Genomic DNA, 27087 nt, shown 5'->3' with positions numbered 1-27087 from the left:
GAGTGGTTTTTTTATTATTATGTTCTTGTTTGCACACTACTGACAAAGTCAACCTTGTGTGTGTGTGTGTGTGTGTTAGTTGCTCGGTCATGTCTGACTCTTTGTGACTCCACGGACTGTAGCCCGCCAGGCTCCTCTGTCCATGGGATTCTCCAGGCAAGAATACTGGAGTGGGTGGCCATTCCCCTCTCCAGGGCATCTTCCTGATTCAGGGGTTGAATCCTAGTCTCCCACACTGCAGGTAGATTCTTTACCATTTGGGCCACCAGGGAAGCCCAATCAACCTTGGGGAATGATTTCTAGCTTCAGTTCTATTTCCAGTTAGTTTTACAATTTAGGGAAAATCCTTCAACCTCAGCCCCTCACCTCCAGCATGACTCTCAGGTCCCCTCAGCCTCAGGAAGGTGGTAGCATCTGGGCAACATGCAGGCCAGAGCCCTGGGGTAAGCAGACCCCGGTCTGAGCCCCACTGTACCATCTACAAGCTGTGTACCCAGCAAGGGACCTAACCTTCCTGATTCCCAGTTTCCTTGTTAACCAGCAAGTTATCGACCTTGTAGGGGCTTCTGAGACAAACAAGGGGATGCGTGTAAACCTCTGGCATAAAGCAAGCACTCACTATGCTCACTCACTCAGCTCTTATGACTGATGACTGGGGTCACACACTGCTACAATAAGGCCTCATTTATATGGCACTGGCCCGCACACAGTCCTTTTATAAATATTTTATCCTCGTAGTGCCATGAGGAACGCAAGCTTGGAAGCAGTCCAAGGAGCCTGGTGATGAAGAGCACACACTTTGTGTTAAGGGTCTGGGTATGAGTCCCGGCTCTGTTTAATCTCATGTGTAAAACGGTGTGAACAGTGGAACCTTCCTCCATGGGGTGGCTGAGAGGACAGAATGAGATATAAATACATGAAAGGCACAGTGCCTGACAGAGATAAATGCCCAGAAATTGTGGTTGTGATGATCTGAAGAAGGTAGATTTTCCAAATTACATTTTTACTGCAAATACCACAAAAAGTTTCCTTTAAAGCCATAAGATGATTTATTAAAAAGGAAGCAATGGAATCTGGGGCCAGGCCTGGATGTAGCTGTAACCTAGATCCTTCCTTTATTCCCCTGACTTTAGAGTTAGACCCTCCTCACCCCAATGTCTTGTCACCCTGACTGCCTGGGGAACAGAAAGAACACTCCAGACAATGCCAGAGCAGTTGGGAACCCCAGGCCCCATGGGACAAAGTCTCCCATGTAGTTTGCAAGGGGCCACCCTCCTGGGAGGCTCCAGCTAGAGAAGCGCGGCCCTGAGAGCTCTCTGTAGGTGGGGAGAGGTGCTCAGGCCAGCACCTCTGCACAGCGCCCTGCTTCCCCATCCGTCCCCTTCTCTTCTCCTAGAATGGCAGCCCGCACTGCTTCACCCAGCACCTGACCCTACTCCATCATAAGGATCTCAGTTTCTTTATTTTGAAAGAAAAGGGCTAGAATGCAACTTTTTAAATGAAGAAAGCTAACAAGTAACGAAATAACCTAGGAGCAAAAAGAGCAAGATGCAGTGATCCTGAATTCTGTTAAGGGTGAGGTGTGCAACAAGTAGAGGGGGGAATATGGGAAGGTGGATGCATAATTAGCTTGGCACCCCCAGGACTATGGTACTCCAGGCCAGTGGTGCCCAAAATATGGGGCTCAGGCCTATTGGTGTCCAAACCAGTTAGGTGTGGGAATAAAATACTAGACTTTCTCTGTTATCCCATTCTTATAAAATTCCTACATTGGGCATGCTTTATAGTTCACAAACTATATTACTAAAATGGAACATCTACAGAAATGCCGATGTCTACATGTGTCAGGCTTGTTGTGCTTTATATATAGTAGTTAACTCATTTAATCCTTACAACAGTGCTGTGAAATCAGTATAGAATCATGCCCATTTGACAGATGAGGTAACTGAGGCAATGAGGTTAAGTAATTTGCTATGGTAACATACTCATTCAATGGCAGAGGAAAGATGTCAACCTGGGCAATCTGGCCAGAATTGCTGTTCCTAAGCACTTTTCTCGTGATGGCTCATATAAACCTACACATGATAATGTGCACATATGCAGGGGTACAGGATGGTTTTCATCGCTGTCAGGGAATATGACCAGGCTTTGGGACACAAAGGGGGGTAGGAACCCACCTACTAAATGCTGCATTTTGAGTGCCCACTTTGCCCCTTCATGATTTCCTTTCAATAAACTTTAACCACTGACTTTGTCTGGGGTCCTGTGAAGATCCTGAGGATTCCAAGATAACTTATTCCCAGGGGTCATGATCTAATTTGACATTATAACACAATATAGAAGCTGCTCAATAAATATCTTCTGAATGAGCAAGTGACATTCACACATCCCTTCAAACTTGTGTTTTTCATAAAAGAGCTGGTCATAATACATTTTAAAGGAAAGAGGTAAAGATCAGAGCATCTTCGAGCCATCCAGCCACAGACAATTTGCTGGTATTCTACGAGTCACACACGCTCCTAGACCTTGGTTCTATATTAGACATGTGAAGAACTCCAAGCATACACATCACATGGACGCTTGGGGTGAAAAAAAAAAAAAAAAAAAGAGGAAGGGAGAGGGTGGGAGGGAAAGGAAAAGTAGCTACAAAACATTCAATCAGTCAGGACTTAACCTGCTTCTATGTCCCAACCTCTGACCAAATATCCCCAAATGCGAAATATCCCCTAATGCCCAGTGGTATAAATGAATGTTGTTCTTCAGATTATCATACTAAGACTTACTCTGAGAACCATCAGATGCACTGCTTGGTCTGTATGGTTCTATTCTGTGCAGACACTAATATAATTATCTAATCATCACCTTTCCCAGGTCAGGAAGTACACGTCATTTGCCAACCCAGGCAACCGACCTCCTAGTTAGGCCTTGTTAATTTTGCTCTTGGAAAATTTTAAATCTCGAGTTAATATTGGGAACAAGGAAATCCATTCAGAGAGCAGACTGTTGGCACAGGGAAGCAAGCACAATTCTGGACTGCATCAACCACCCAGGCAGCGTAAGTAGCTCACCATCTCGGCCCTGGCCCATGGTTCACCCCAGATGCGCTTGACTAATACTAATCACACATATATTTCAACAAATCATGTTTCTCTGGAAAAAATAAACACAATTCCCTGAGCTGAATTCCAGTTCTGAGGACTGGAAAACCAAAATATTTAGGTGCAAAGAGGAAGTTTTTCACCTATATGAACTATTGGAAGACCTGAATAAAATTAACACATTTTTATATAATACCAAACAAAATAAGAAGTTTGCCAAAGAGTATACATTTTAGAAGTTCTTTTATGGGGCTTGTGGGTAGAAATGCAGAAAATAATCAAGGTGAATAAAGTTTTCCATCTAGCGATGGATGGGAATTTAATACCTATGAACCCTGTTCTCTCTCAAAAATAAAAATTAAGCCAGGTAACTAAATATCACTTCATGAGTCAGGCCTAAGTCTTAATGTGTGAGGGAAGCTTTAAATATCAAATTCATGTATACGGAAGAGTTTACATTGCAGCCCTATTTTCTCCATGCAAAAGGGTCTACAGTTAAATTATTAAGGTCCTGGATCAGCATAAGCTAGAAAAATTCCCATGCCAATGCGGACTGCATAACTTAAAAAGGAAAACTGAGATGGTTGAATATCTGAATTTGTACTAAAACGGACACTCAGACTCGTGGGCAGCTGTCAGTTGCTAAAAACATTGTATGAATTCTGCATAATTGCATCTTTGTAAACAACTAACCAGCCCCGTAGTAAGATAATCAATTACTCCAAGGTCCTGAAGCCCTGATTTGAGGGCAGGGACATCACATTTGAGCTAATCGCCTCTTTGAACCCGAGGACTTCCATTTTCCCCACAGCATAATCACTTCTCTTGCCCAGCTTGTCAAAGGCTGGCTGCAGACACAGCTCGGCATGCTGACAGTGGAAAGAACCCATCCCCCGATGGCCGAGCATACACACTCCGCAGCCACCATCTCATCGGTCATTTCTATTGTAACGAACATGGGAGCGCGAGAGAGACACCCAGAGACAGCAGCCGCCCCTCCCAGATGCAGAGCGGATGATCGAAATGGCACTTACTGTTGATGAGAAAAAATCATTCCTTAGGTTGAGCGAAACCTCCAAGTTCCCGGCTGCACCTCCACCTCCCAGGGACGAGGCGGCCCCTCCCCCGCACGGCGGCCTCTCCATTCACTGGTTCTTCATCTTCCCCAGGCCGCCCTCCCGCAGGCTCCCAGGGGCTCGCCTCGGCGGCCACCACAGAACAGTGCCCAGAGGCGAGCAAGTGACCTGCGACTCCGCTAACTGCAATTTTTAAATCTTAGTTTTCTCCCTTCCAGTAAACAAACATCTCCAGCCCCTGCCTGTCTCTCACACACAGTCTTTGTTCTGACGCTACAGGATTGCAATGCCAGGGAAGAAAGTCCCTGTGTTATCTATGGGTTATTTATGAGGTGCTACAAACCCAGGGAAGAAACATTTAATTTGAGGCGCTGGAAAGGAGGATTTCTGTTCTCATCAAATTAAATGTCTCTGTTTCAGGTTTAAAAGCAAGGGTGTAATCTGAAGCCCCCAGGTCCAACGGGAATGGCTTTCTCCTAAAGAAGAAATTGCCCCAGGAGATTTTCTGCCTTGCCTTTTCAGTCCTGTGCATCCCAGCTTAGGAGGAGCAGAGAATTTATTTAGTCCATTTCTTTGCTTTTTTGCAAAAACAAACAAACAAACTATCTTGTTGTACAAAAGGAGTTCAAGATTTGCAGAGGAAGAAATTTTGCAGTTTTCTTTGCTAGCTCCCCCTAAGGTTTACCATAATGTGAGGATTTGAAAATTCCTCCACATCCCTATTCATAGTTCTTGATGTGATCCTGAGTGGCTCTGCTTGGTGGAGCACCACTGGTTTGTGTCCAAGCCCCTTTTAGGCTCGTCGCAGCCTTATTTGGAGACTCGATGATATCAATCATTTTTCATGGACCCCTAAAGCCCAACATTTAGTCATTATTTCATCCCCTCTTGAACACAGCAAGCACATTCTAAACCAGTGAAATTAGGAGTACAGATTTGGAAATAGTTCCCTCAAATGCAGCATCTAACTTGTGTCCACATGCCTGGCTGTGCATGGTGACCTCCACCGCTCAGACACCGGACCTATCTGCTCCTGGACACCAGGCTCCTGAGGTTCACGGTCCCTGTGGTGGCTGCTGTCTCCTTGGGGAGGATCCCCGACCCTCAGAAAGGCATTTCTGCCGGCCCTGAGAGCAGCAGCCGCCAGCTCCAGAGGCGAACGATGGGGTTGATGGGAAGGAAAAAGGAGACGGGGGAGGCCGACCTCACATCTGGCTCTCCCTGTGCTAAAAGCCTCTAAGTCTTTCCAGTCCCACTAAATCAGGCAACCTGCTAAGACCAGAGCAAGTCAGCTTTATGACTAGCAGCATTGTTTGGTCTTCCAGAGTAACCTTGAGAAAATACAGATAAAAGGAGAGCAATGAAAAACGTAGCAGTTTAAAAAGGCACACATCTCCTTGCCCATTCTTCAAGGGATGGTAAAACAATCTTAACACACAGTTGCCATGGTAATAACTGCTGCGCTTAAATGACAACATTTTAATTGCTACTAATATAAAACAGGTGGGCTTTTCACATTGGTAGGAAATTTATGCTTCATTAAAAAGTTTTTTCATGGACTTGATCTTGCTAATAGCAGGAGAGCTATCTAGTCTAATTACAAAGGGACCATAAGGTAGTGTGTCTGAGTGCATCCTTCCTTCATAACACTGGCCTAAGGATGCCAAGTCTATTAAATGATGCTACCATCAAAGAGAGATTAGAAGAAAGGTAACAACATTTATGACATTTTTTTAAGGAAAAAAAAAAGTTCCTGTAGTCTTTCTTCCATAATGAACATTTACTAAACAGATAAAAAGAAAATTAAAACCACCAATGATGCCAACACCCAACAGATACCAATGGAAATACTCTGGGGTATGTCTTTCCGCTCAGCTGTCTCATCTCTTTTAGGCATGCAAAGCTTTCAGCAGATTATCCTCACAGGCTGCTAGAAAAGTCTTTAAAACTTTAAAGACTAACCCCAAGTCTCCAAAGAGGCTCCACCAAGATGAACAACCAGAGAGTGACTCACTGAGGACACAGGGCCCCTGCTTCAGGGGGCACAGAGAAGGCTCTGATTAATAAAGGCTCTGGGAAACAAAAGGAGGTGGTTTTTAAGGAGTTTAGCTACTGGGATTTTGAAATCAAGGGTACACATAGGTGAGATTATGTGTTGAGCTGAAGCTTTCTTTGGCATCAGTCCTGTTGATGGCCAAGAACCTTCTTTTCAGAGTTTTAGTCTGTGCTGCTGAAGCAAGGCAATTCTGCATCCATTGGAACACCACCCAACATCCTGTGCCTTAACTGTTCTTTTTAACAGGTAACCCAGCTGACCCAAAACACGAATCACACATATCAGTGGTTCTGAAAAACAGCTTCTGTAACTTAGCCATCTCTCCTGCATTCAGGTTTCACTAGGTCAATTTTCAACAACATTATCTTAGAAAACATGGGCAAGAGGCATAGCCAATGTCTACAATTAAAAAAATTAACTCATTTAATCTGTCACTGAGCATAGTAGGATATAATTAATATGTCATCAAATCAGATTGGGTTCACACCATTCACCAAAAAATACATAGTGCTTCAAATGACCTTTCTATGAAAGAAATTAATAACATGTTTGATAAGAGTTTAGATGTCACAAATATAAGAAGCCACCCAGGGGCCCATGAGGAATGCTAAAAGCTCCTGCAGCAATTCTGATGGAGAGTCAGTTCTGTGAATTTTAGTGCCCACACCAGGGGCTTCCCTCATAGTTCAGTCAGTAAAGAATCTATCTGCAATGCTGGAGACCCAGGTTCGATTCCTGGGTTGGGAAGATTCCCCTGGAGAAGGAAATGGCAACCCACTCCAGTATTCTTGCCTGGAGAATGCCATGGTCAGAGAAGCCTGGCAGGCTACAGTCCATGGGGTCATAAGAGTCAGACACGACTTAGCGACTAAACCACCACCAGGGCCTATGTGACCTTATGTGAGGAAGTTGGCATTAAGACTGACTTAGGCACCCCAGCCCCCCTGATTATTTGGTTATTTCAAAAGATGTATCCTTTAGACTCTTTGCTTTAAGAATTTTACAGAAGCTGAAAAACACTATACATGCAGGGGAAAAACTGTGGTTTGGGTCAAAGCACCTTCCCCCCACCTCCCGGATTATACACTAATACTACACACATGTATATGGACGGAGCCATCACTGTCCTGGTGCTTTTTCATCCAGAATCTAGCCCACGGTTCATCAACAAGGAGATACGCCACAGAGGCCACAAGGTTACCATAAGTGGCAAGTCACCCGGCTGCTCGCTCCATCTGTGATCCCCAGACCTGAACCATTGGCAATACCTTGGCACTTGCTAGAAATACGCATTCTCGGCCCCGAGAATGGGCGCATCCCCCTACCCAGGGAATCAGAAGCTCTGGGGGTGGGGTCCTGCCATCCATGTTCTCAGGAGCCCTCCAAGGATTCTGCTGCATGTTTAAATCTGAGAACCACTGCTCCAGATTGGAGAAGGAAATAGCAACCCACTGCAGTATTCTTGCCAGGAGAATCCCAGGACGGGGGAGCCCGGTGGGCTGCTGTCTATGAGGTCGCACAGAATTGGACATGACTGAAGCGACTTAGCAGCAGCAGCTCCAGAGAAAACAGTAAAGTCTATACTGAGTTCCAGGTTTTAGAAAAATTCTGATAAAGCACCTTTAAAGGTCTCAAAGGGCCAAGTGCTCCTCTGATGCACGGTGCAGGGCGATAGACTGTGGCTCCGTCCTGCCCGAGGTAGAATCGCTTCTGCCCTTGGCTCAGTTATTGACCCTCTCTGAGCTACAGCATCCTTCTCTGAAAGTTGGAGAATACTGACCATGTAGGGTTCTTGCAAGAATGAAATAAAATAATATATATAAGCCTGGCACTGAAAAAAAAAAAAAAAACAACAAAACAACCCAACCCTATCCACCCAAGGAGCCTACTACCTGAAACGACTCATAAATTTAATGTGCACTGAACTAATCTTGTCCTTCATGTTTTGTCAGTTCTTTTGAAACTTACCTCTATTTTGTTGAGAATAACCCCAAAACAATAGGCCTTTTTCCAACCCAATTTATTGAGGTCTTGGACTTCTGAACCATCTCCAGTTGTGAAGTTAAAGGCTGCAGTTAGAATTTTAAAGTCATGAAGCTGGGTGCCTGTGTATGGTCTCCCTCCAAGTCTTATTTTTAACAAGAGACGCTGTCTCCTGCCACAGAAATGAAGCCGTGGAATGCTGTGAGCAGGACAGGAATGATTAAATGATGTCCAGAGCTCTTGGGACAAATGGGGTTATTAATGGACCCTGCAGGATTGCAGGTTCTCCTCCGTGTGGTTTGACTTCTGCAGCCTGTACAGACCCTCGCCTGCTTTCCTGATGGTGATGTGATGAGTGCCAGTGATCAGACAAGGAGCTGATTCTATTAATACATGAGGTCAATTTATGGCAAGTCCAAGCTTGCCGCCTCAACCCACAGATTCACCTGAAGTGTCACGTTAACTAAGTTTCCTAGCCTGTCAGTCATATGTCTCACCCTGGCCTTTGCTTTAAGGTAAAATAAGTTATTCCTTTCTAGTTCCTCAGTTTTGAATGGATTTCAACATGTTCTACTCATTTTGGTATAACAAATCAGAAGGGTCTGGGTTTGCAGGGAGGCAATACGACTATCTGAGTTGAAATCCTGGTTGCCTCATGTGCTGACTATGCAGTCATGCCAAGTTACTTAACTTTAGTGCCTCAATTTCCTCATCTGTAAAATGGGATAATGGCATCTACCTTTCAGAATTACAGTGATGATTATGTGAAATCAGACATAAAAGGCACATTATGAAGAATATAGCCAGCAGCCAATATATTTGCTATTATTTCAACTCCTTATTTTGCTCCTTCTAGAAAGACCACTGAAATTTCACTGGCTGTTTTTCCTTCTTTCGCACCATGCAACTGGCTGAAGACAGACAGGCAGAGAGGAGGGAGGAAAGCAAGCAGCCTGTTTAACTCTGAAGTGATAGAACCAAAGTAAGAATGCTTAATCACTCTAGCCCTCAGGAAGCAGAATCTAGATCTTGCTCCTGAATGATCTAAGAACAGGTATGATGTCCTCATACCTTGGATTAGTGCCAGGTGCCCAAGAAGACTTAGGAGATACAGACAGTGATGACAAAGGCATACCAGACACAACTGACCCAACAGAAACGATCACATTCTCATGTCCTGGAACATCCATTCAACAAATTATCTGAAGCACTGTTCTAAGCACTGGAAATAAGACAAAGACACTGGTCTAATGGAAGAAAGACCTCTCACTGTTAGACAAAAGCAAGGGAATCCTGGAACACTCAAAAAACGTGCCACTTAAAGTCTTCTTAGGGAAAGACAATGATAGTAACATTGATAATGTTACTATCAATGACAGCGTTGATAACGATAATGATAGCATTCAATAAATGCTCACTCCTATGTGTTGGTCCTGTGACAAATTCAAGACACGTGTTGTCATTCATTCACACAGCAGACTTTGATGTAATCAGTGCTGCTGCTGCTAAGTCGCTTCAGTCGTGTCCGACTCTGTGTGACCCCACAGACGGCAGCCCACCAGGCTCCCCTGTCCCTGGGATTCTCCAGGCAAGAACACTGGAGTGGGTTGCCATTTCCTTCTCCAGTGCATGAAAGTGAAAAGTGAAAGTGAAGTCGCTCAGTCATGTCCGACTCTTAGCGACCCCATGGACTGCAGTCTACCAGGCTCCTCGGTCCATGGGATTTTCCAGCCAAGAGTACTGGAGTGGGGTGCCATTGCCTTCTCCATAATCAGTGCTGTTAGATCTATTTTGTAGATTGAGAAACTGAGGCCTAGAAAGGTTAAATCACTACTCAAGTTTCCATGGTAGGTAGAAGTCAGATAAACTCAGGACTAGCTCAAAATCTGTGCTCGTACTTGAGTTATCACCATGTTATTCTTGAGTTAACATAGATTCCCCCCCCCCAACCCCTCCCCAACTGGTAGTAGAGAGATGTTAAATTTAGCCCAAGTTATGCTGCCAGCCAAATCACTCTAGTATTTATCTTCAACAGACCCTCAGGTGCTAAAAAATCATGAAAGACTCAGACTTTATTTAGGAGGCCAAGTCTTTAGTTGAGATTTAAGCTTGTCTAAGACTTAGCTCCAACCTACCTCTCTAAAAGCTTCATCTCCTATTCCTGAGCCAGTGGAGCTTCTTATAATTTCCTGAACAGTTTCTATTCTGCCCTACCCTGTACCTTTCTCTCTCTCTGCCACCAGGAACACTCAAATCCCACCCCCTTAATCAAGACCATCTGGGAACACTGCCCTTCCATCAGGTTCTTCCCAATCCCCACCCCCACTCAGGGAAGATGAGATTTGAGTTCTCAGACCACTTGGCTTTACAGCTGCTGGCATGTCTGCTTCTATTAACATTAACTGACTCATCTTATTGCACTTCCGGTCTGTAATTCTCACAGCACTTGACCTGGTGCCTTTGCTGACTGAACCAGGTTCACTTAAGGTTTAGGGTAAACGATGGGGTAAAAGAAAAGGATTATCAAGAGTATTCTGTTTTCCGTACTCCCCAGCATTTCATTTATCTTACAGGATTCTCCTGTACAGTCCATGTTCTACATGTGGTCAAAATATGTGAGCGTTCTGTTATGTAACAGACTTGCTCAGCCAGTGAAAACAAAGCTGCATGAATGGCCCCAAAGCCAGGTGACTGTTCTTTGTGTGCCAGCTTACAACTGAAAAACACTTTGCTTGGGGTCTCTGTTTGGACAGAGAAGACAGAAAACATTTAGAAGCTCTGGGCGGTATCGTCGTCATTATTTGTGAGGGGAGATCAAATGGTCAGTCTTGTTTCTGATAAGCACTGGACAGCCTTGATTTACACTCACAGCCGTGCCTCCAGATTCCACGTCTTAGGACCAGATGCCCACTGGGGACCTAGCACCCAGCACAAACCTGCAGAGGGGCCCTGCCTTGAATGAGTCCAGCTCCTCTGATGGTGGTGATTAGAGGGAGGGGAACCTCCAGGGACCCCCAGAAGCAGCCCCCAGAAAATCAGGTCAATGCCTTGACCTACTTGCCACACACAAGCAACAAGAGGCAGGCATAACTTCATCTTAAGACTTCACACAAGTCTTAAGGTAGTGTTAGAATTTCTAAATAATACCTCCTGCTCAAGGACCAACTCTCATTTAAACCAAGTCTAAGTCATGTGAAATTTTAAGCTAAAGAAAAAAAAGGTGAGATATACTTGGTTTATCTTCCTTCCTTCCCTGGTAGCTCAGTTGGTAAAGAATCTGCCTGCAATGCAGGAGACCTGGGTTCAGTCCCTAGGTCAGAAGATCCCTTGAAGAAGAGCACAGCAGCCCAGTCCACTATTCTTGCCTGGGAAATCCCACAGACAGAGGAGCCTGGCAGGCTACTGCCCATGGGATCGCAAAAGAGTCAGACACGACTTCATGACTAAACCACCATGCTACAATATAATCCTCCTATAATATCAAAATAAGAATTTCCATTCATTTTTATCAAGCTCTACCTTTATCTGTAAGTTTAGAAAACTGCTGGGTTACCTTAGAGGAAGATGGGGCTCAGTTTTGAGATCTGTGAGGTAGCGACTGTAGCCAGGGAGTAGGAACCCATTTTTAGGCCATTCCTTACCTTGAGCCAATGACATCAAAAAGATGTTGCCAACGGTCATTGATTTTGTTGAGCTTGTCATCGATCTCAGCTGCTCTTGTCTTGTTGCTGGCCTTGATCAGCCGGTCGCCCATTTGGTTTAATTGTAACTTGTTTTCACTAAACAAATTTATTTCTTCCATGCAGTCCTGGCATAGGCACCAAACACAAAGCTGGAATCACTACAGAAACTTCATTTCTTTGGCAGATACAAACACAGAGTTGTGCCTCCTGAAATTTCTTAAAAAATAAAAACACTTCTCTCACCTGTTCATGCAACCCTTCAGTGAGCGGCTAAAAAGTCACCCCCGTTCAGTGCATGTGTAATACCTAAGGCAGTAGTTTCTTAATTCAAAAGCCCTGGTTTCTCTCACAGAGTTATTCTAATGCACTTGGGAGCTGAGGACTACAGGGTATAGCTAAATTAGCCTAATATATCAGCAAGAGTTTTCCTGAGGCTTAACCGAGTGGCATTTGGGGTGACTGCGACGAGAAGGTTTTTTCTTCCTTTCCTTATGGGAATCAGCGACCACTTCACAATTACGAGCCCCACTGCTCTTGGTCTTTCTCCTTTGGCCAGGGGATCGTCTTAACAACACAGTTAGAAAAACTATAACCCACCTGGGATGTAAACTGAGGCTTAAGAAACCCTGAGCCCCTTTTTCTTCCTAACCAAGGAAAGCAACGCCCTAGTACACAGCACCCTGCCCACCAAGGACAGCCCACCTTTCCCACCTCATTGGAAATGTGCCTACGGCATACAGTTCTGAGTCTGGGAGTGAGGAGGGCAGAGAAGACCATGGTGGTCATAACCGCACCCCTCTGGGGACTCCTGCTCACCTTCTGGAGCTTTTCAATCATTTCTTCAATACTGATATCTGCTGTCTGGAGAACTTTGTTTTCCATCTGCACCAGCCATGCACACAACTCTTTGTTTTTTTCGTTGAACACAATCCATGAATTGAGTCTATCTTCTATCTCCTGTTTGCGTATAGCCACCTGGAAATGACAATGCAGTTGGCAGCTGAGTGCAGGCAGGAAGGAAAGACTTTCTCTTCCTCCCCACCCCCCATCGAAAGGACTATGGATTCCATTCAAGTGATCCCAAGGACTTAAATTATCATGTTTTTGTCTTTTAAAGACCTAGGGTTTGACATCAACAGAACTTTTACACCTTTGATAAATGCCTTAAAAAGCGACAGTAACAAAAGATTGTACCTGAACTGTAACTGACCAAAAGGATTCAGCTTTATCCAAAACAGTTTTAATACAATGCGGTAATCCATTATTGCTGCTGCTAAGTTGCTTCAGTCATGTCTGACTCTGTGAGACCCTATGGAGCCTCCAGGCTCCCTCTGTCCATGGGATTCTCCAGGCAAGAATACTGGAGTGGGTTGCCATGCCCTTCAATTTATTATTACCGCATTTTATTAAAAATTAGAAACAGGAAGTTTAGATGAATGTATTTTAACCATCACCTAAATTTCTTCTGTTCTTTATTCTTTAAGTATACATTTATTTACTGCTTGCTACATGTTACTTTTTTGTTTTATGATCCAAATCCTTTCTTTTTAAAAAATGATCAAGTCCTTATCCTTACTTAAGGCCAATGTCCCACCTGTTTAATTTAAAAACTATCATTTCAGTCACAATATAAATCTTATGTATATAGTGCAAATGGACCACAAAAATTAACATCACTTAAATGTTTGAGTGGTATATTTCAAAAACAAAGCAAAATTTTAAAAGTGCATATCATTAATTTAATCCACCTTCCCAATATGTACCCCTGCTCTGGATGGAAACCATGGAAATGGAATCAAATCCTGGTCTGCAGTGAGCAGGCTGACCCCCAAATACCCAATGCTCTGTTATGCAGAAGCAACCCCTAAGCTGACATCAGCAAAGGATCTTCCTCCTTCCAGGGTTCAAATTTATTACTTAAATAAATGTATATTTAAAGAATGCAAATCAGCCTCTTTAAATGTACAAAGTATTCCCAGGTCTTAGAAATCTTCAGAATCCTAGAGATAAAGAGGGTAACCTAAAAGTTTTTTTGGTTAACTTTTAACACCCCGCTTTACAAATGGGGAAACCAAAGTTGAACTCCTAGACATTTTTCAACTATACACAAAACAAACAAAAAAAACCTCTGCTCTTTTCAGAGTGAAGCAAAAATAGCCAATGCTTCTACATCCACCCAACCAAATGTGTTGAGAGGGCTGAAAAAACTATCGCTAAAAACCCAAGTTTTGTATTTCTGTTTCTCATAGCATCTATTCAACTCAGCTTTTAAAAATCCTGGCATTTTGTATAGCATCATTCTGATTGGATTCCTGATGGTAACAATTAGGAGCATCTGGGCCCCAGTCTTCACTTCTTCCTTAGCTTTTAGGATACCTTTCACATATTCTCAATTTTCTGTTATATAAAATTTGAATAAAAATTCTGAATGGACTATTCTAAAAGTCCTTTAGTCTTTTAGAAGACTAAAAGTCTAAAAAGACTATTCTAAAATAGTCTAAAAGGACTATTCTAAAATTGTAAAAGGACAGGTATATCATGAATATTAAATACTAAAATAAAGGAAAAACATTTTTATTTTATTAAAATGCACTCAGAAGTGTCTGAATTTTCAACTTTTACGTACATCTCTTAATTCACAAAAAATAGATTAAGGACTTTTCTTAGAATTAAATGTTCTTAAAAAAAGATCTATTTGAACCCTTCAATTCCAACCTGATCCTGTCATCTACTTACACCTTGTAATACCTTAACTACAATTCAATTCTTAATAAGTATAAGTGATTCACTGAGATAGTAAGTGTAGCAGCTGACCCTTTCTTTCAGAGTTTTAAAGCCAGCTACCTGAAATAAACACTGGCTTGCATGTGAATGCAGAGTGCTCAGATAAAATGCCCTGGAGCCTGGCACTCAGGGCTACTCCTGCTGTCTGTGGGCCCAGAACAGACACTGCAGAGATACAGCTGTAAGGCCAGCCCGGACCTCTCTGCTGAAGTTCTGATATTCAGACAAGGACTGGTACTTGTCATCTCTACACGACTGAGAGCAGAGTGCACACAGCTGCTCAAAACTGCAATCCTCCCCTCCCCCCTGCTCTGAAGGTGATTTTTTTTTTTTTTTTTTTTTAAAGCTCATTAAGAGTGTGCAAAGTTCCAGCACTGAGTGCTGGAGAAACAAAGGGTCAAATCTGTTAAACCTTGTTGCTGCCTTCTCAAGGAACAGCGCCAGCCCGGGATCCAACTGAAAAGGGCCTCCCGGTTCAATGAAATTAAGCTCCTTTCTACTTTGTCTGGCCTTCGGAGACATTTCAATAAACTTCAGAAGAGCCGTGCCCTGCAGTTAACTGACTTACTCTTAAGCAGAGGTCCTCCCATTGTCTGTGCAAATGCTCTATTTGCTCCTTCAAAACCATCACGTCGTCCACCAGAATGTGCTGGGTTAGGTCGGTCTTCATTGTGTGAAGTTCTTTCAAGTTCTGAGTCCAGTTAGCTAAAGACTTCTCTAGTTCCTGCATTTAAACACAAGAAAGAAAGAGGGGGAAAAAAGAAAGAAAACTCTTCAACTCAAGCTGCTGTTGTTTCCAAACCTGTAGAGGCTAATCCTTTGATTGGACCCTGGGGGAGGGGAGGCCAGGAAAGGGGGTGGGACCTTCTGAATGAGAAACAGCCCAGGGCCGGCCTCTGCGGCTGTGGTTGGCCAATTCCTCAGCACCTATTTTCTCAAAGCAGAACTCTTTTCTACCTTTATTTTCACTTCCTCAGGTATTTCAGACTTTTCTATACTTAACTCTATGTTAAAGTCAAGTAGGTCTTGACCTTTATTTAGGGGAAAGTAAAGTATTTTTGGAGTCTCACAACAATCTCTCTCACCCACATACACGTAATTCTGAAACTGTGTTACAGAATGTTGTATAAAATGTGATTTCCCTACTTTTAAAAACACCTTAAGAAATGCATTGTTGCTACGTGGCAATCACATAATGACAGCTTCTGTTAAGCGAATCATTTTGGTTAACTTTCAAAAAGAATAAATTTAATTGAAGGGAAAAAAAAAATTGTTCCCTAATGATTGCCAGAGATGGGTTAGCAGAAAATGCCCTCTGGTTCTGGAAACAATTTTTTTTTTTTTTTAATGAAGTATTGGTCAAATTAAAACATTTTTTGAATTCTAGGACTTAATCTAGATAATTACTTTCACGGGAGAGAAGGTAAAATGAAACAGCTCAAACATTCAAGAGACCTCCAGATTTTTATTGTGCTTCTCGTATTCTGTATTTTGGCACATTTGAAGGGTCTCTATTCATACCTGTCTATTGAAATCTGAAAGAAGAGAGTATTTCATTTACATCAGTAACCTGCCTGAGGGGTGGCAACAGTAAAAATGGGTTAATTCTGATTGATTTTCAGAGTTCTAAAAGCCACACTGGCATGAACTTGCCAACAAGGATTTACGTTGAATAAAATGGTTCAGAGGGTTCTTTTTAAAGGTTGCATGGAGATTTAAGACATAACATCTTTTTCAGAGGAGAAATCATCACTTTAAACTTCTGTTACCTACTTCTCGCTTCACGATTCTAGTCAAGTGGATGAGAGCAGATTCTGCAGTGGAACACTTTTTTACCAGCTTCATCACCTGAAGCAGGCAAGCCACAAGCAGAGGTTTGCCATTCACTGACTCTCAAGACCGGAAGACGGTTACACTTCAGTGTTTCCTGAATAAAGTGTGGGCTCAGATGCCTGCCCTGAAGGGAGGCTGGTGTAAGTAATCCACCGCCCATTTTGGTTTGGATACCCCGTCTTCTCCCACAGTTGAAAGGATAATTAACAGGTGTAGAACTTTTGAATATGGACATTTTGGGATTCTTAATAAATACTGCCACATTGTGTCCTCAAAGGAGTGACTATGTTTTTCCACAGACTGTTTGGTATCGAGTTTTATATATTTGGAGGGCAAGTTTAATATGTGTAAGGATTCCCGCTACTGCTGCTGTTAAGTTGCTTCAGTTGTGTCCGACTCTGTGCGACCCCATAGACGGCAGCCCACCAGGTTGCCCCGTCCTTGGGATTCTCCAGGCAAGAACACTGGAGTGGGTTGCCATTTCCTTCTCCAATGCATGAAAGTGAAAAGTGAAAGTGAAGTCACTCAGTCATGTCCAACCTCAGATCATATCAGTCGCTCAGTCGTGTCAGACTCTTTGCGACCAGATGAATTGCAGCACGCCAGGCCTCCCTGTCCATCACCAACTCCCGGAGTTCACTCAGACTCAAGTCCATTGAGTCAGTGATGCCATCCAGCCATCTCATCCTCTGTCCTCCCCTTCTCCTCTTGCCCCCAATCCCTCCCAGCATCAGAGTCTTTTCCAATGAGTCAACTCTTCGCATGAGGTGGCCAAAGTACTGGAGTTTCAGCTTTAGCATCATTCCTTCCAAAGAAATCCCAGGGCTGATCTCCTTCAGAATGGACTGGTTGGATCTCCTTGCAGTCCAAGGGACTCTCAAGAGTCTTCTCCAACACCACAGTTCAAAAGCATCAATTCTTCGGCGCTCAGCCTTCTTCACAGTCCAACTCTCACATCCATACATGACCACAGGAAAAACCATAGCCTCGACTAGACGAACCTTTGTTGGCAAAGTAATGTCTCTGCTTTTGAATATGCTATCTAGGTTGGTCATAACTTTCCTTCCAAGGAGTAAGCGTCTTTTAATTTCATGGCTGCAATCACCATCTGCAGTGATTTTAGAGCCCAAAAAAATAAAGTCTGACACTGTTTCCACTGTTTCCCCATCTATTTCCCATGAAGTGATGGGACCGGATGCCATGATCTTTGTTTTCTGAATGTTGAGCTTTAAGCCAACTTTTTCACTCTCCACTTTCACTTTCATCAAGAGGCTTTTGAGTTCCTCTTCACTTTCTGCCATAGGGGTGGTGTCATTTGGATATCTGAGGTTATTGATATTTCTCCCGGCAATCTTGATTCCAGCTTGTGTTTCTTCCAGTCCAGCGTTTCTCATGATGTACTCTGCATATAAGTTAAATAAACAGGGTGACAATATACAGCCTTGACGAACTCCTTTTCCTATTTGGAACTAGTCTGTTGTTCCATGTCCAGTTCTAACTGTTGCTTCCTGACCTGCATACAAATTTCTCAAGAGGCAGGTCAGGTGTTCTGGTATTCCCATCTCTTTCAGAATTTTCCACAGTTTATTGTGATCCACACAGTCAAAGGCTTTGGCATAGTCAATAAAGCAGAAATAGATGCCTTTCTGGAACTCTCTTGCTTTTCCCATGATCCAGCAGATGCTGGCAATTTGATCTCTGGTTCCTCTGCCTTTTCTAAAACCAGCTTGAACATCAGGAAGTTCTTGGTTCACATATTGCTGAAGCCTGGCTTGGAGAATTTTGAGCATTACTTTACTAGCCTGTGAGATGAGTGCAATTGTGCAGTAGTTTGAGCATTCTTTGGCATTGCCTTTCTTTGGGATTGGAATGAAGACTGACCTTTTCCAGTCCTGTGGCCACTGCTGCGTTTTCCAAATTTGCTGGCATATTGAGTGCAGCACTTTCACAGCATCATCTTTCAGGATTTGGAATAGCTCAACTGGAATTCCATCACCTCCACTAGCTTTGTTCATAGTGATGCTTTCTAAGGCCCACTTGACTTCACATTCCAGGATGTCTGGCTCTAGGTCAGTGATCACACCATTGTGATTATCTGGATCATGAAGATATTTTTTGTACAGTTCTTCTGTGTATTCTTGCCACCTCTTCTTAATATCTTATGCTTCTGTTAAGTCCATACCATTTCTGTCCTTTATCGAGCCCATCTTTGCATGAAATGTTCTTTTGGTATCTGCAACCTAGTTATGTTTAAATTTGTTGTTCTTTAATTACTTGCCTGAGATGCTACCCAGTTCACCTTTATCCTTCCCCAGATGTATTTTAGTTAATTCCTACCAACACTTGCAGGTCTCAGACACAGGTAATTCTTTAGAGGAGCCTTCTCTAAGTCATGGGATGAGGTTGGGACCCTTGTTTTACGCTCTCAAGGCCCCTCTGTCCTTTTCCCTTCTTATACTCACCATGCTTACAATTATGCACATATGGTGTCATATGTACCCATATGGTAGGACTCTGGTCAACATGTATCTCTCCAGTAGCCTAGACTATCAGCTCCACACTGGCTGAAGCCATGATAACATTTCTCACCAATGCACTGCCCACTTAGCACTTACCAAGAGACCTAGGATAAAGTAAATCCTCAAATATCAAAATGTATGATTGAAAGAAAAGAATTTGGCAGTATGTCTCAAGAGCTTTAAAATGTTCCTAAATATTAAGTGAAAAAGCAAGGAATCAAACAATATTTTGGGTGAGGTCTACTGAGGTAATCTATTAAGGCTGAAAAAGTTCCCTTATTTCTATAAATATTTCAAAACTCACACTTCAATTTTAAAAAGAAAATACTCCAGATTTGCTACCAAAACTAATTGCAAAAGAGAACATGTCAGGTAAGTTTGCCTTTCTTAATTTAACAAGATAAATTTTCTATACCTCAAAAGAACCTGTGAAATTCCAACTATCCATATGGATTGTGATGGAAAACTTGACTACATAAAGCGGTGCACTGCACAGGCTTTGACTGAACTCTAACACAGCACAATAGCATTTAAGCCTTCCTGTGGATTCAATTATTGCTGGGATTGTCAAGTCCTATTCCTCTACACTACTAGCTGGGTAAAAAGAGGATCAAAAAAATGAATCTGTGTGTGTGTGTGTGTGTATGTATTGGTCTGTATATGCATAGAGTATCTTTGGAAGAAAATATAACATATTGGTAATGCTGCTTCTGTGGAGAGAAACTGATGGAAAAAAAGTTTTCATGTATACTTTTTCCAATTCTGAACCATATGACCACATTACTTATTCAAAAAATATTTAATGAAGAGGTACAAGCCTCCAGTTATAAAATAAATAAGCCACAGAGAGGTAATATATAGCATAAGAAACATGGTCAATAATATTGTAATAACTTTGTATGAGGACTGATGATTACTAGACATCGTGGTAATCATTTCATAATGTATGCAAATGTCAAATCACTGTGTAGTACACCTGAAACTAGTATAATATTGTATATTAACTATATTTCAATAACAGTTATTTTAAAAATAAAACTATCCCATGGATTCAATCATTTGACAAGTTTTGTGAACATTGATGCCCACTATAATGATAATAATTTTCATAACAGTTTATAGTTAGCATATAAAATATGATTGAAGGCAGGAGAAGGGGCCGACAGAGGATGAGATGGCTGGACAGCATCATTGACACAATGGACATGAATTTGAGAAAACTCTGGGAGACAGTGAAGGACAGGGAAGCCTGGCATGCTGGAGTCCATGAGGTTGCAACGAGTCAGACATGATTGTGATTGAATAACAACAACAAAGAAATCATACACATATACAGACACATATAACCATGTAAAGCAACTTCCCCATATGTCAGCTTGGCTGTGATGGTAATGTAATTTTCCAAGGAGGAAAGTAAAGTTTGAGTGGTTAGGTATTTCCCTCAAGTGACTTAAGAATGAGAAACATTGCTTTGGACAGGCTTCAGGTTACTTGGGATCTCTTTGGAATATGGTCATAGGTTGAATGAACTCAATGCTCTTGCCCCCTCTCCCCAATTCTTTGCAAAGAAAAATAGAATGCTGAGGCTATGGAAATTGAAAGGATCCTAGCGGAAACTGAGAATTGTCCTACTTGGGAGAAATTATGCCTCCTTATGGGCTTTCCATCTAGTCAAAGCTATGGTTTTTCCAGTAGTCATGTATGGATGTGAGAGTTGGACTATAAAGAAAGCTGAGCACCGAAGAATTGATGCTTTTGAACTATGGTTTTGGAGAAGACTCTTGAGAGTTCCTTGGACTGCAAGGAGATCCAACCAGTCCATCCTGAATATTCATTGGAAGGACTGATGCTGAAGCTGAAACTCCAATACTTTGGCTACTTGATGCAGAGAACTGACTCATTCGAAAAGACCCTGATGCTGGGAAAGATGAAGGCAAGAGGAGAAGGGGACAACAGAGGATGAGATGGTTGGATGGCATCACCGACTCGATGGACATGGGTTTGCGTGGACTCCGGGAGTTGGTGATGGACAGGGAGGCCTGGCATGCTGCAGTCCATGGGGTTGCAAAGATTCAGACATGACTGAGTGGCTGAACTGAACTGAACATGGGCTTATGGTTCACGTTTTGCACAGGTTTCTGGACTTGATGGGAGGAAAGTCTATGTGTCAACTCAGAGGGACTCCAAGTCCTCTTACCTGTTACTTGAAGTCTAGATCCAAACTTAAAGATATAGAGATGATAAAAACTTTGAAAATCAGGGATAGACAGGAACCTTCTTAACCTAATAAAGGCATCTACTAAAACATGACCAGCAAAAATCATACTTCATGGTGAAATGAAAACATTCTCTTTAAAATCAGGACTGACACATAGTGGCCAGCTATCAATGCTTCTACAATACGGCTGTGGAGGTACTGACCAATGTAGACGCAACGGAAATATAAGAAATAAAATAACCAAGAGAGTCATTATTCACCAATGGTAACTGTGTTCATAGACCTCCAAAAGAACTGACATGATTATCAGGCTTAATAAAAGAGTTTAACAAGACAGTTCAATATAGTATCAATGCAGAAAAGTCAGTCACATTTCTAGGCATTGGTATAAACAAAAAATATAATTAGGAAAAAAACAGTATTTTCAATAGCTTTAAAAGTAACACATCAATAAATAAATCTAACAAAAGATGTACAATACTACATAAAGAAAGTTATGAAACACTCAGCATGGCTAAAAGGAGAAATATGCCATATTTGAAAATAGGAGGACTCAATGTCAAAAAGATGTTAATTTCTTCCAAATTACTCTATAAATTCAATACAGCTCCACGGTAACTCTTATCAGGATTTTCATTAGTTTGACAAACTGCTTCTAAAAGCTGTGAGAGACCAAAGAACCAAGGACAGCCACACTCACGTGTGAGAATGAGGGATGGATACACACCTGAAATGAAGATCTATTCAAATAAAACACAGTACTCAAGATAATTTGGTATAAATGCTAAGATAGGCAGACCAATGGAATAGAGCAGAGAACCAAGAATTAAACCATGCATATATAGAAACCTGATATTGGACACTGGACTAATCAGTAAATGGACAACAGAATAATAGGCATCTATATGAACAAAACAAAAATCAGTGCTTCAGTGAATAAAGATACTCTGTAAGTGTAAAAAAGTAAAATTTGAAAACTTTAAGAAGGAAACGTACAAGTATATCTTTATGACTTATGTACAGAGTAATGGTACTGCTTATATAAAGTTTAAAAGCAAAAGTAATACTGCTATATTCCACCGAGATCTACATGCACATGTAGTAAAATGATAAAGAAATACATAAGAATGGTAAAACACCAAATTTAGGACTGTGGATACCTCTGGGGACAGGGAATACCTTGGAGATCATACAGGACATTTGAACTGTATTTGTAATATTTTATTTTCTGCTGGCTGATGGTTTCATGGAAGTTTGTCATATTATTTGTTATGTTTGAATTTTCTTGCATGTTAGAAATTTTTACAATGAAAAAAAAACGGTTCAGGCAGGAAGACACTAATTTCCAGCACAGCTTGAAGTAGGAGACTACTCAATTCTTCCTAATTATTTTCAATTAGATCCCTGAAGTCACTAAAGGAAGGAAAAAAAAATTAAACTATATTCCATTAGGCTGTGGATGTCTTTCCAACATCAAATCTGCAGAAAGGAAAGAGATGGAGGGAGTTCCTAACCTGGAAATTTAACTGGTCCAAATTCCTATTGGTGAGTTTGCCTTGTCTTCTGCAAAGCCCTGACATACCCAGGAATTTTTGCGAGTGTAGTGTCCATTAAGCAGAATATAGCTTGGAAAATATTACAGAAACATTGTATTTGAGCAAAACCCCTAACTACTGTCCTCTAAAAAATTAATTCTTCAGTCAAGCTTTAATTTCAAACACAAGGCCATTTGATAAAGGAAGAGCTTTCAATGTAATCTCAGAGGCCACATCTTACATTACAGAGGAGAAACAGAAGGACGAGGGCAAATCCCCCAAAAGAAGAATTTCTGACAAATCTTTCTAGCCTTCACACATGAATCTCAAAAAGCATGGATTCTAGTTGTTTCAGCGACCAGCATGGTGTATTACAGAGAAGGTAGAAAAAATATTTTCCAAGTGGACCTGAAAACTTGTTTCACACAGACAACGAAAGACAAACACTTCAACTTCTCAGAAAACAGCTGAGTGATTATCTTGAACACTACTTCAGAACTCAATACCTTAATCAATTCTTTTTCTCTGTGGAGCTCCTCGTGAAGTTCTGGAAGAGAGTCTTTACTTTGTGCTTTTAAAACGTGCAGCCTGTTTTTCAACTCCTTGATTTTCTTTTCACACTGGTCCCAGGTCTATTTGAAAACAGTGTTAAAATTGGTAAGTACTTTTCTGTTTAAGAATGAATTATAGGAAAAGGATAATTAACTTAATCCATGTAATTGCTCTATTAAATGTGTCTTTGTAAATCACGCAGAAACCCAGGTCCTTGTCTCAGCCGACAAAGCAGCTGGGATGACAGGATGTTCAATGCCTCTCTGCAGTGTTATGTGGGGCTCATCTCAACCACTGGGTTGTTTTTGCTTAGAAATACTTCTTCCTCCCTCCCCATATCTCTGATCTAGCTAACTTGTTCCCATATCTCTGATCTAGCTAACTTGTTTCTATTTTAATTTGGAAAAGTTCACATTTCAAATGCTACTGGAAAGATTAATTTTTAACATTTCCAGTCTTGGCCACACACTCTACTAACACTGAAAAGCAAAAGCACTCAACCACTTTTCTTGTCTTCTTTTCTAATGCCATCCCTCTGCTCTCTCCCCACCTTCTAGACATAGCTTGGCTTTAGTGACCCTTTCACATTCCAGTTTCATTCTATTTCTCACCACTGTTCTAACTGTCAGCTCCTGCTTGGAGTGCTTTATAGTTTATAAAGCTTTTTCAACTTCACTATCTTGCTGTAATTATAATAAGCTGAGGAGACAGACAGGGCAAGTGTTAGTACCACATTTAAAATGGGAAAACTGAAATGCAGAGAAAACTGACTGGTCCAAGCACATACAGTTAGAAGTAGGATGAACTGACAGAGTAGTGTTGACATGCACACACTACCCCGTGTAAAGTAGATAACTAGCAGGGAGCTTCTGTATATATAGCACAGGGAGCTCAGCACAGTGCTCTGTGATGAACGAGTAGGGTGGGAGAGAAGCTCAAGAGGAAGGGGATATAGGCATACACACAGCAGATTCACATGGTTGACAGCAGAAACTAACACAACATTGTGAACAAATTATACTCCAATTAAAAAAAAAAAAGTGAGTCAATCTAAGGCTACAATTTCCCTTGTAGATGCCTTTCTTTCATACTAGATCTTTTCCTTAAACCTTACATTACTGAACAAATAGTTGCCTGTGTTTTTTTTTTTTTCAATTCTGCCTGTATTTTCAAGGGAGATTATAATTCATTAGGATAAGTTTCTATTCCTGATATTACTAAAATTACTCTCCTGAAGTTACTAAAAACAGACAAATACAGACTCAAACACTATTTTATTCCTCAGTGCAACTGACACTTAAATATCCTTGGGTTGGCCCAACTATATGCTAACCCTCACTGAAAGAGAAGCCACTTGATCTAGTAACATCAACACTCTGGAACATAACCAAGAAGAAAGTGAAGGGAGAAACAAAACTGTGAGTCCTTTTCACTTCCACCAAACCTTCACTTGCATTTACAAACATGGCACGTGCTCAACAACAGTCTGGGAGTTAACTAATTTCACGTAGTTTGTACACCAAATAAAACTCAGATACTTTATTTATAGGAGAGCTGTTCAGGCCCTAACTCAGCACATATTTATTCTTTATTCAGAAAAATATCTCTGACAAGCTTGGTTATCTGGTTTTGATACACACACAACAGATTAGAGAAAAAGAGTGGGCTATAAGGAGTTAAGTATTCTCAGAGAAATAAAAAGTAAAAATAGACAGCTTAACATTAAATAGAAAGAGAGAAAAACCATAAAAACCACATAAGAACTCAAAAAGCACAACAGCACAGGAGTTAAGTTCAAAGCAGCTCAGAGTTCTTAAAGAACAACTTGGAATCTTTTAACATTAAAAAAATTAAGGATTTTTCTAATAATCACTCAAAAGACATTTTGGTTTTTAGAGGTACAATCATAAATTGTCTGGGAAATTCAGTTATATGGAAAAGTGGATTCTTTGAAGGTAGCAGAAAGATGAAGCATCACTAAATTTGCTTCCATATACTAGATTCAAAGACAGACTATACGTGCAATGTTAGCTTTGGTTACTGAACTTTTGTTGAACATGAGTTAGTTTCCTGTTTCAAAAAGGTAAATATAAAATAGCACCTCAAGTATTTAGATATTAACATTAAGCTTTTCCAGTGTTATATTATTATTTTAGGTAACTATCATGATTTGTAGATCAGTAGGACCCGACACATGGTCCCTTGGAAAACCCACAACATTGTGAATTCCTAAAATCATTGCCATCTTTGCAGAGCAAACAAAAATTCTATGTACTACATTTAAATACCATGAAAGGAAAAGAAAATGTTGAGTTACCTCTGCAGTGCTCTGGAACCCTTTAATCATTTCTCCAAGTTGGAGTTTTGTGTCCTTCCAGTTGTCCTGAAGTTGACTGATTCTCTTATTAACTGACTCTTTGGTTTCCAGGTTAGCTGTGTTCAGTAACTTTTCCCCAGCTTCCAAGGTTAATGTATAGGTAGTCTGCCACCTCTGGAAATGAATTTCTTTGTTCTTAAAAAAAAAAAAATATAGTAATTTGCTTAAGCCTTTGATGTGATCAAAATATGACTCTTTGCACGTGATTGTGTGTATTTCCTTCAGAGCCTCTCTTAAATATTAAACTAGATATAAATTAAACAAATCTGTTTAGAATACACACACACACACACTCATTCACATCAAAGGCTGAGATTCAATTGAGTAGACAGCATACCACCAAATGATGTGTTCTTAAAACAATTTCCAAGCGTTGATAAAAGGTGTATAAAAATATACTTCACAGAATAAAAGTCTACAAGATAAAGGAATTCAAGAGTATTAAGAAAATGACTGGAGTATTAGATCTGATACTAAGAGCAAATACCATTACCATTATGATATAGTCAGCTTACTCCTAACCCACATGAGTAGAATGTGTACATTATGCTAAAAAATACATTACCATATGTAAAAAAAGAAAGCAAGTGAGAATCTGCTATGTAACACAGGGAACTCAACCCAGCGTTCTGTGACAACCTAGAGAGATGCAATAGGGTGGAAGATGGGAGGGGGGTTCAAGAGGGAGAGGACATACATGACTGATTCAAGGTGACGTGTGGCAGAGGCCAACACAATATTATAGAGAAATTGTCTTCCAATAATTGTATTTTGTTCTATACTTCTCAATATTGTGCAATTATAATCTATGATAATTACTAAGTTACTCAAATAATTACTAGTTACTCAAAATAAATAAATAATTTCTTTTTTTTTAAAGAAAGGTGAGAACAAATAAAAAAGGTAAAATACAAAACTAGACACTTCAGCACTTAAACACTTATATATCAGTGTTCGCCCTAAAGAGATAGATTTTAAAAATTCTCTTTGGATATCATATAGATTTTCCTTTAAAAGGGACTGAAACCAAGTATTTATATTACAAAAACAAAGTAAAAACTTTACAACTGATTCATATTTCTCAAAATATTTGGTTTCAGAAGAAAAAAATGGCTTTTATTTCTGTTGTAAATATGACTTCCTTTATTTTCAAATTTCTCAAGGGAGACATAATACAGGCATTTTTCAAAATGGAAGCTGATATTTAAAAAAAATCAATTGAGCATTTATTTACAAAGATAGTCTCAACAATACTTAGGATAGCCCAAATGCAAAAAAGAGGGAATTTCCTGGTGGTCCCGTGGTTGGGACTCCAAGCTCTCACTGCCCAGGGCCTGGGTTCAACTCCTGGCTGGGAAACTAAGATCCCAGAA

At 41.0% G+C, this 27087-nt stretch overlaps 1 protein-coding gene across 14 annotated transcripts in view; it reads right to left on the bottom strand.

Annotated features, from left to right (window-relative positions):
* SYNE2 (spectrin repeat containing nuclear envelope protein 2) overlaps positions 1–27087 on the bottom strand; it is a 327458-nt gene that overhangs the window by 27104 nt on the left and 273267 nt on the right. For 12 of the 14 annotated variants that reach the window (XM_055538301.1, XM_055538305.1, XM_055538307.1 and 9 more), the window contains 5 exons: positions 25655–25849; positions 23292–23417; positions 15249–15404; positions 12713–12871; positions 11855–12021 (listed from right to left, as the gene is read on the bottom strand). In XM_055538301.1, coding sequence (XP_055394276.1) covers positions 11855–12021; positions 12713–12871; positions 15249–15404; positions 23292–23417; positions 25655–25849 — 803 coding nt within the window. Of the gene's footprint in view, positions 1–11854; positions 12022–12712; positions 12872–14740; positions 14895–15248; positions 15405–15544; positions 15630–23291; positions 23418–25654; positions 25850–27087 lie in introns of those variants that run through there. The other 2 variants (XM_055538313.1, XM_055538315.1) reach the window with 2 other exon arrangements.

Source organism: Bubalus kerabau, chromosome 10, assembly GCF_029407905.1.
Source record: "Bubalus kerabau isolate K-KA32 ecotype Philippines breed swamp buffalo chromosome 10, PCC_UOA_SB_1v2, whole genome shotgun sequence".
NCBI lineage: Eukaryota > Metazoa > Chordata > Mammalia > Artiodactyla > Bovidae > Bubalus > Bubalus kerabau.
This window is presented reverse-complemented; position numbering and strand designations above follow the sequence as displayed.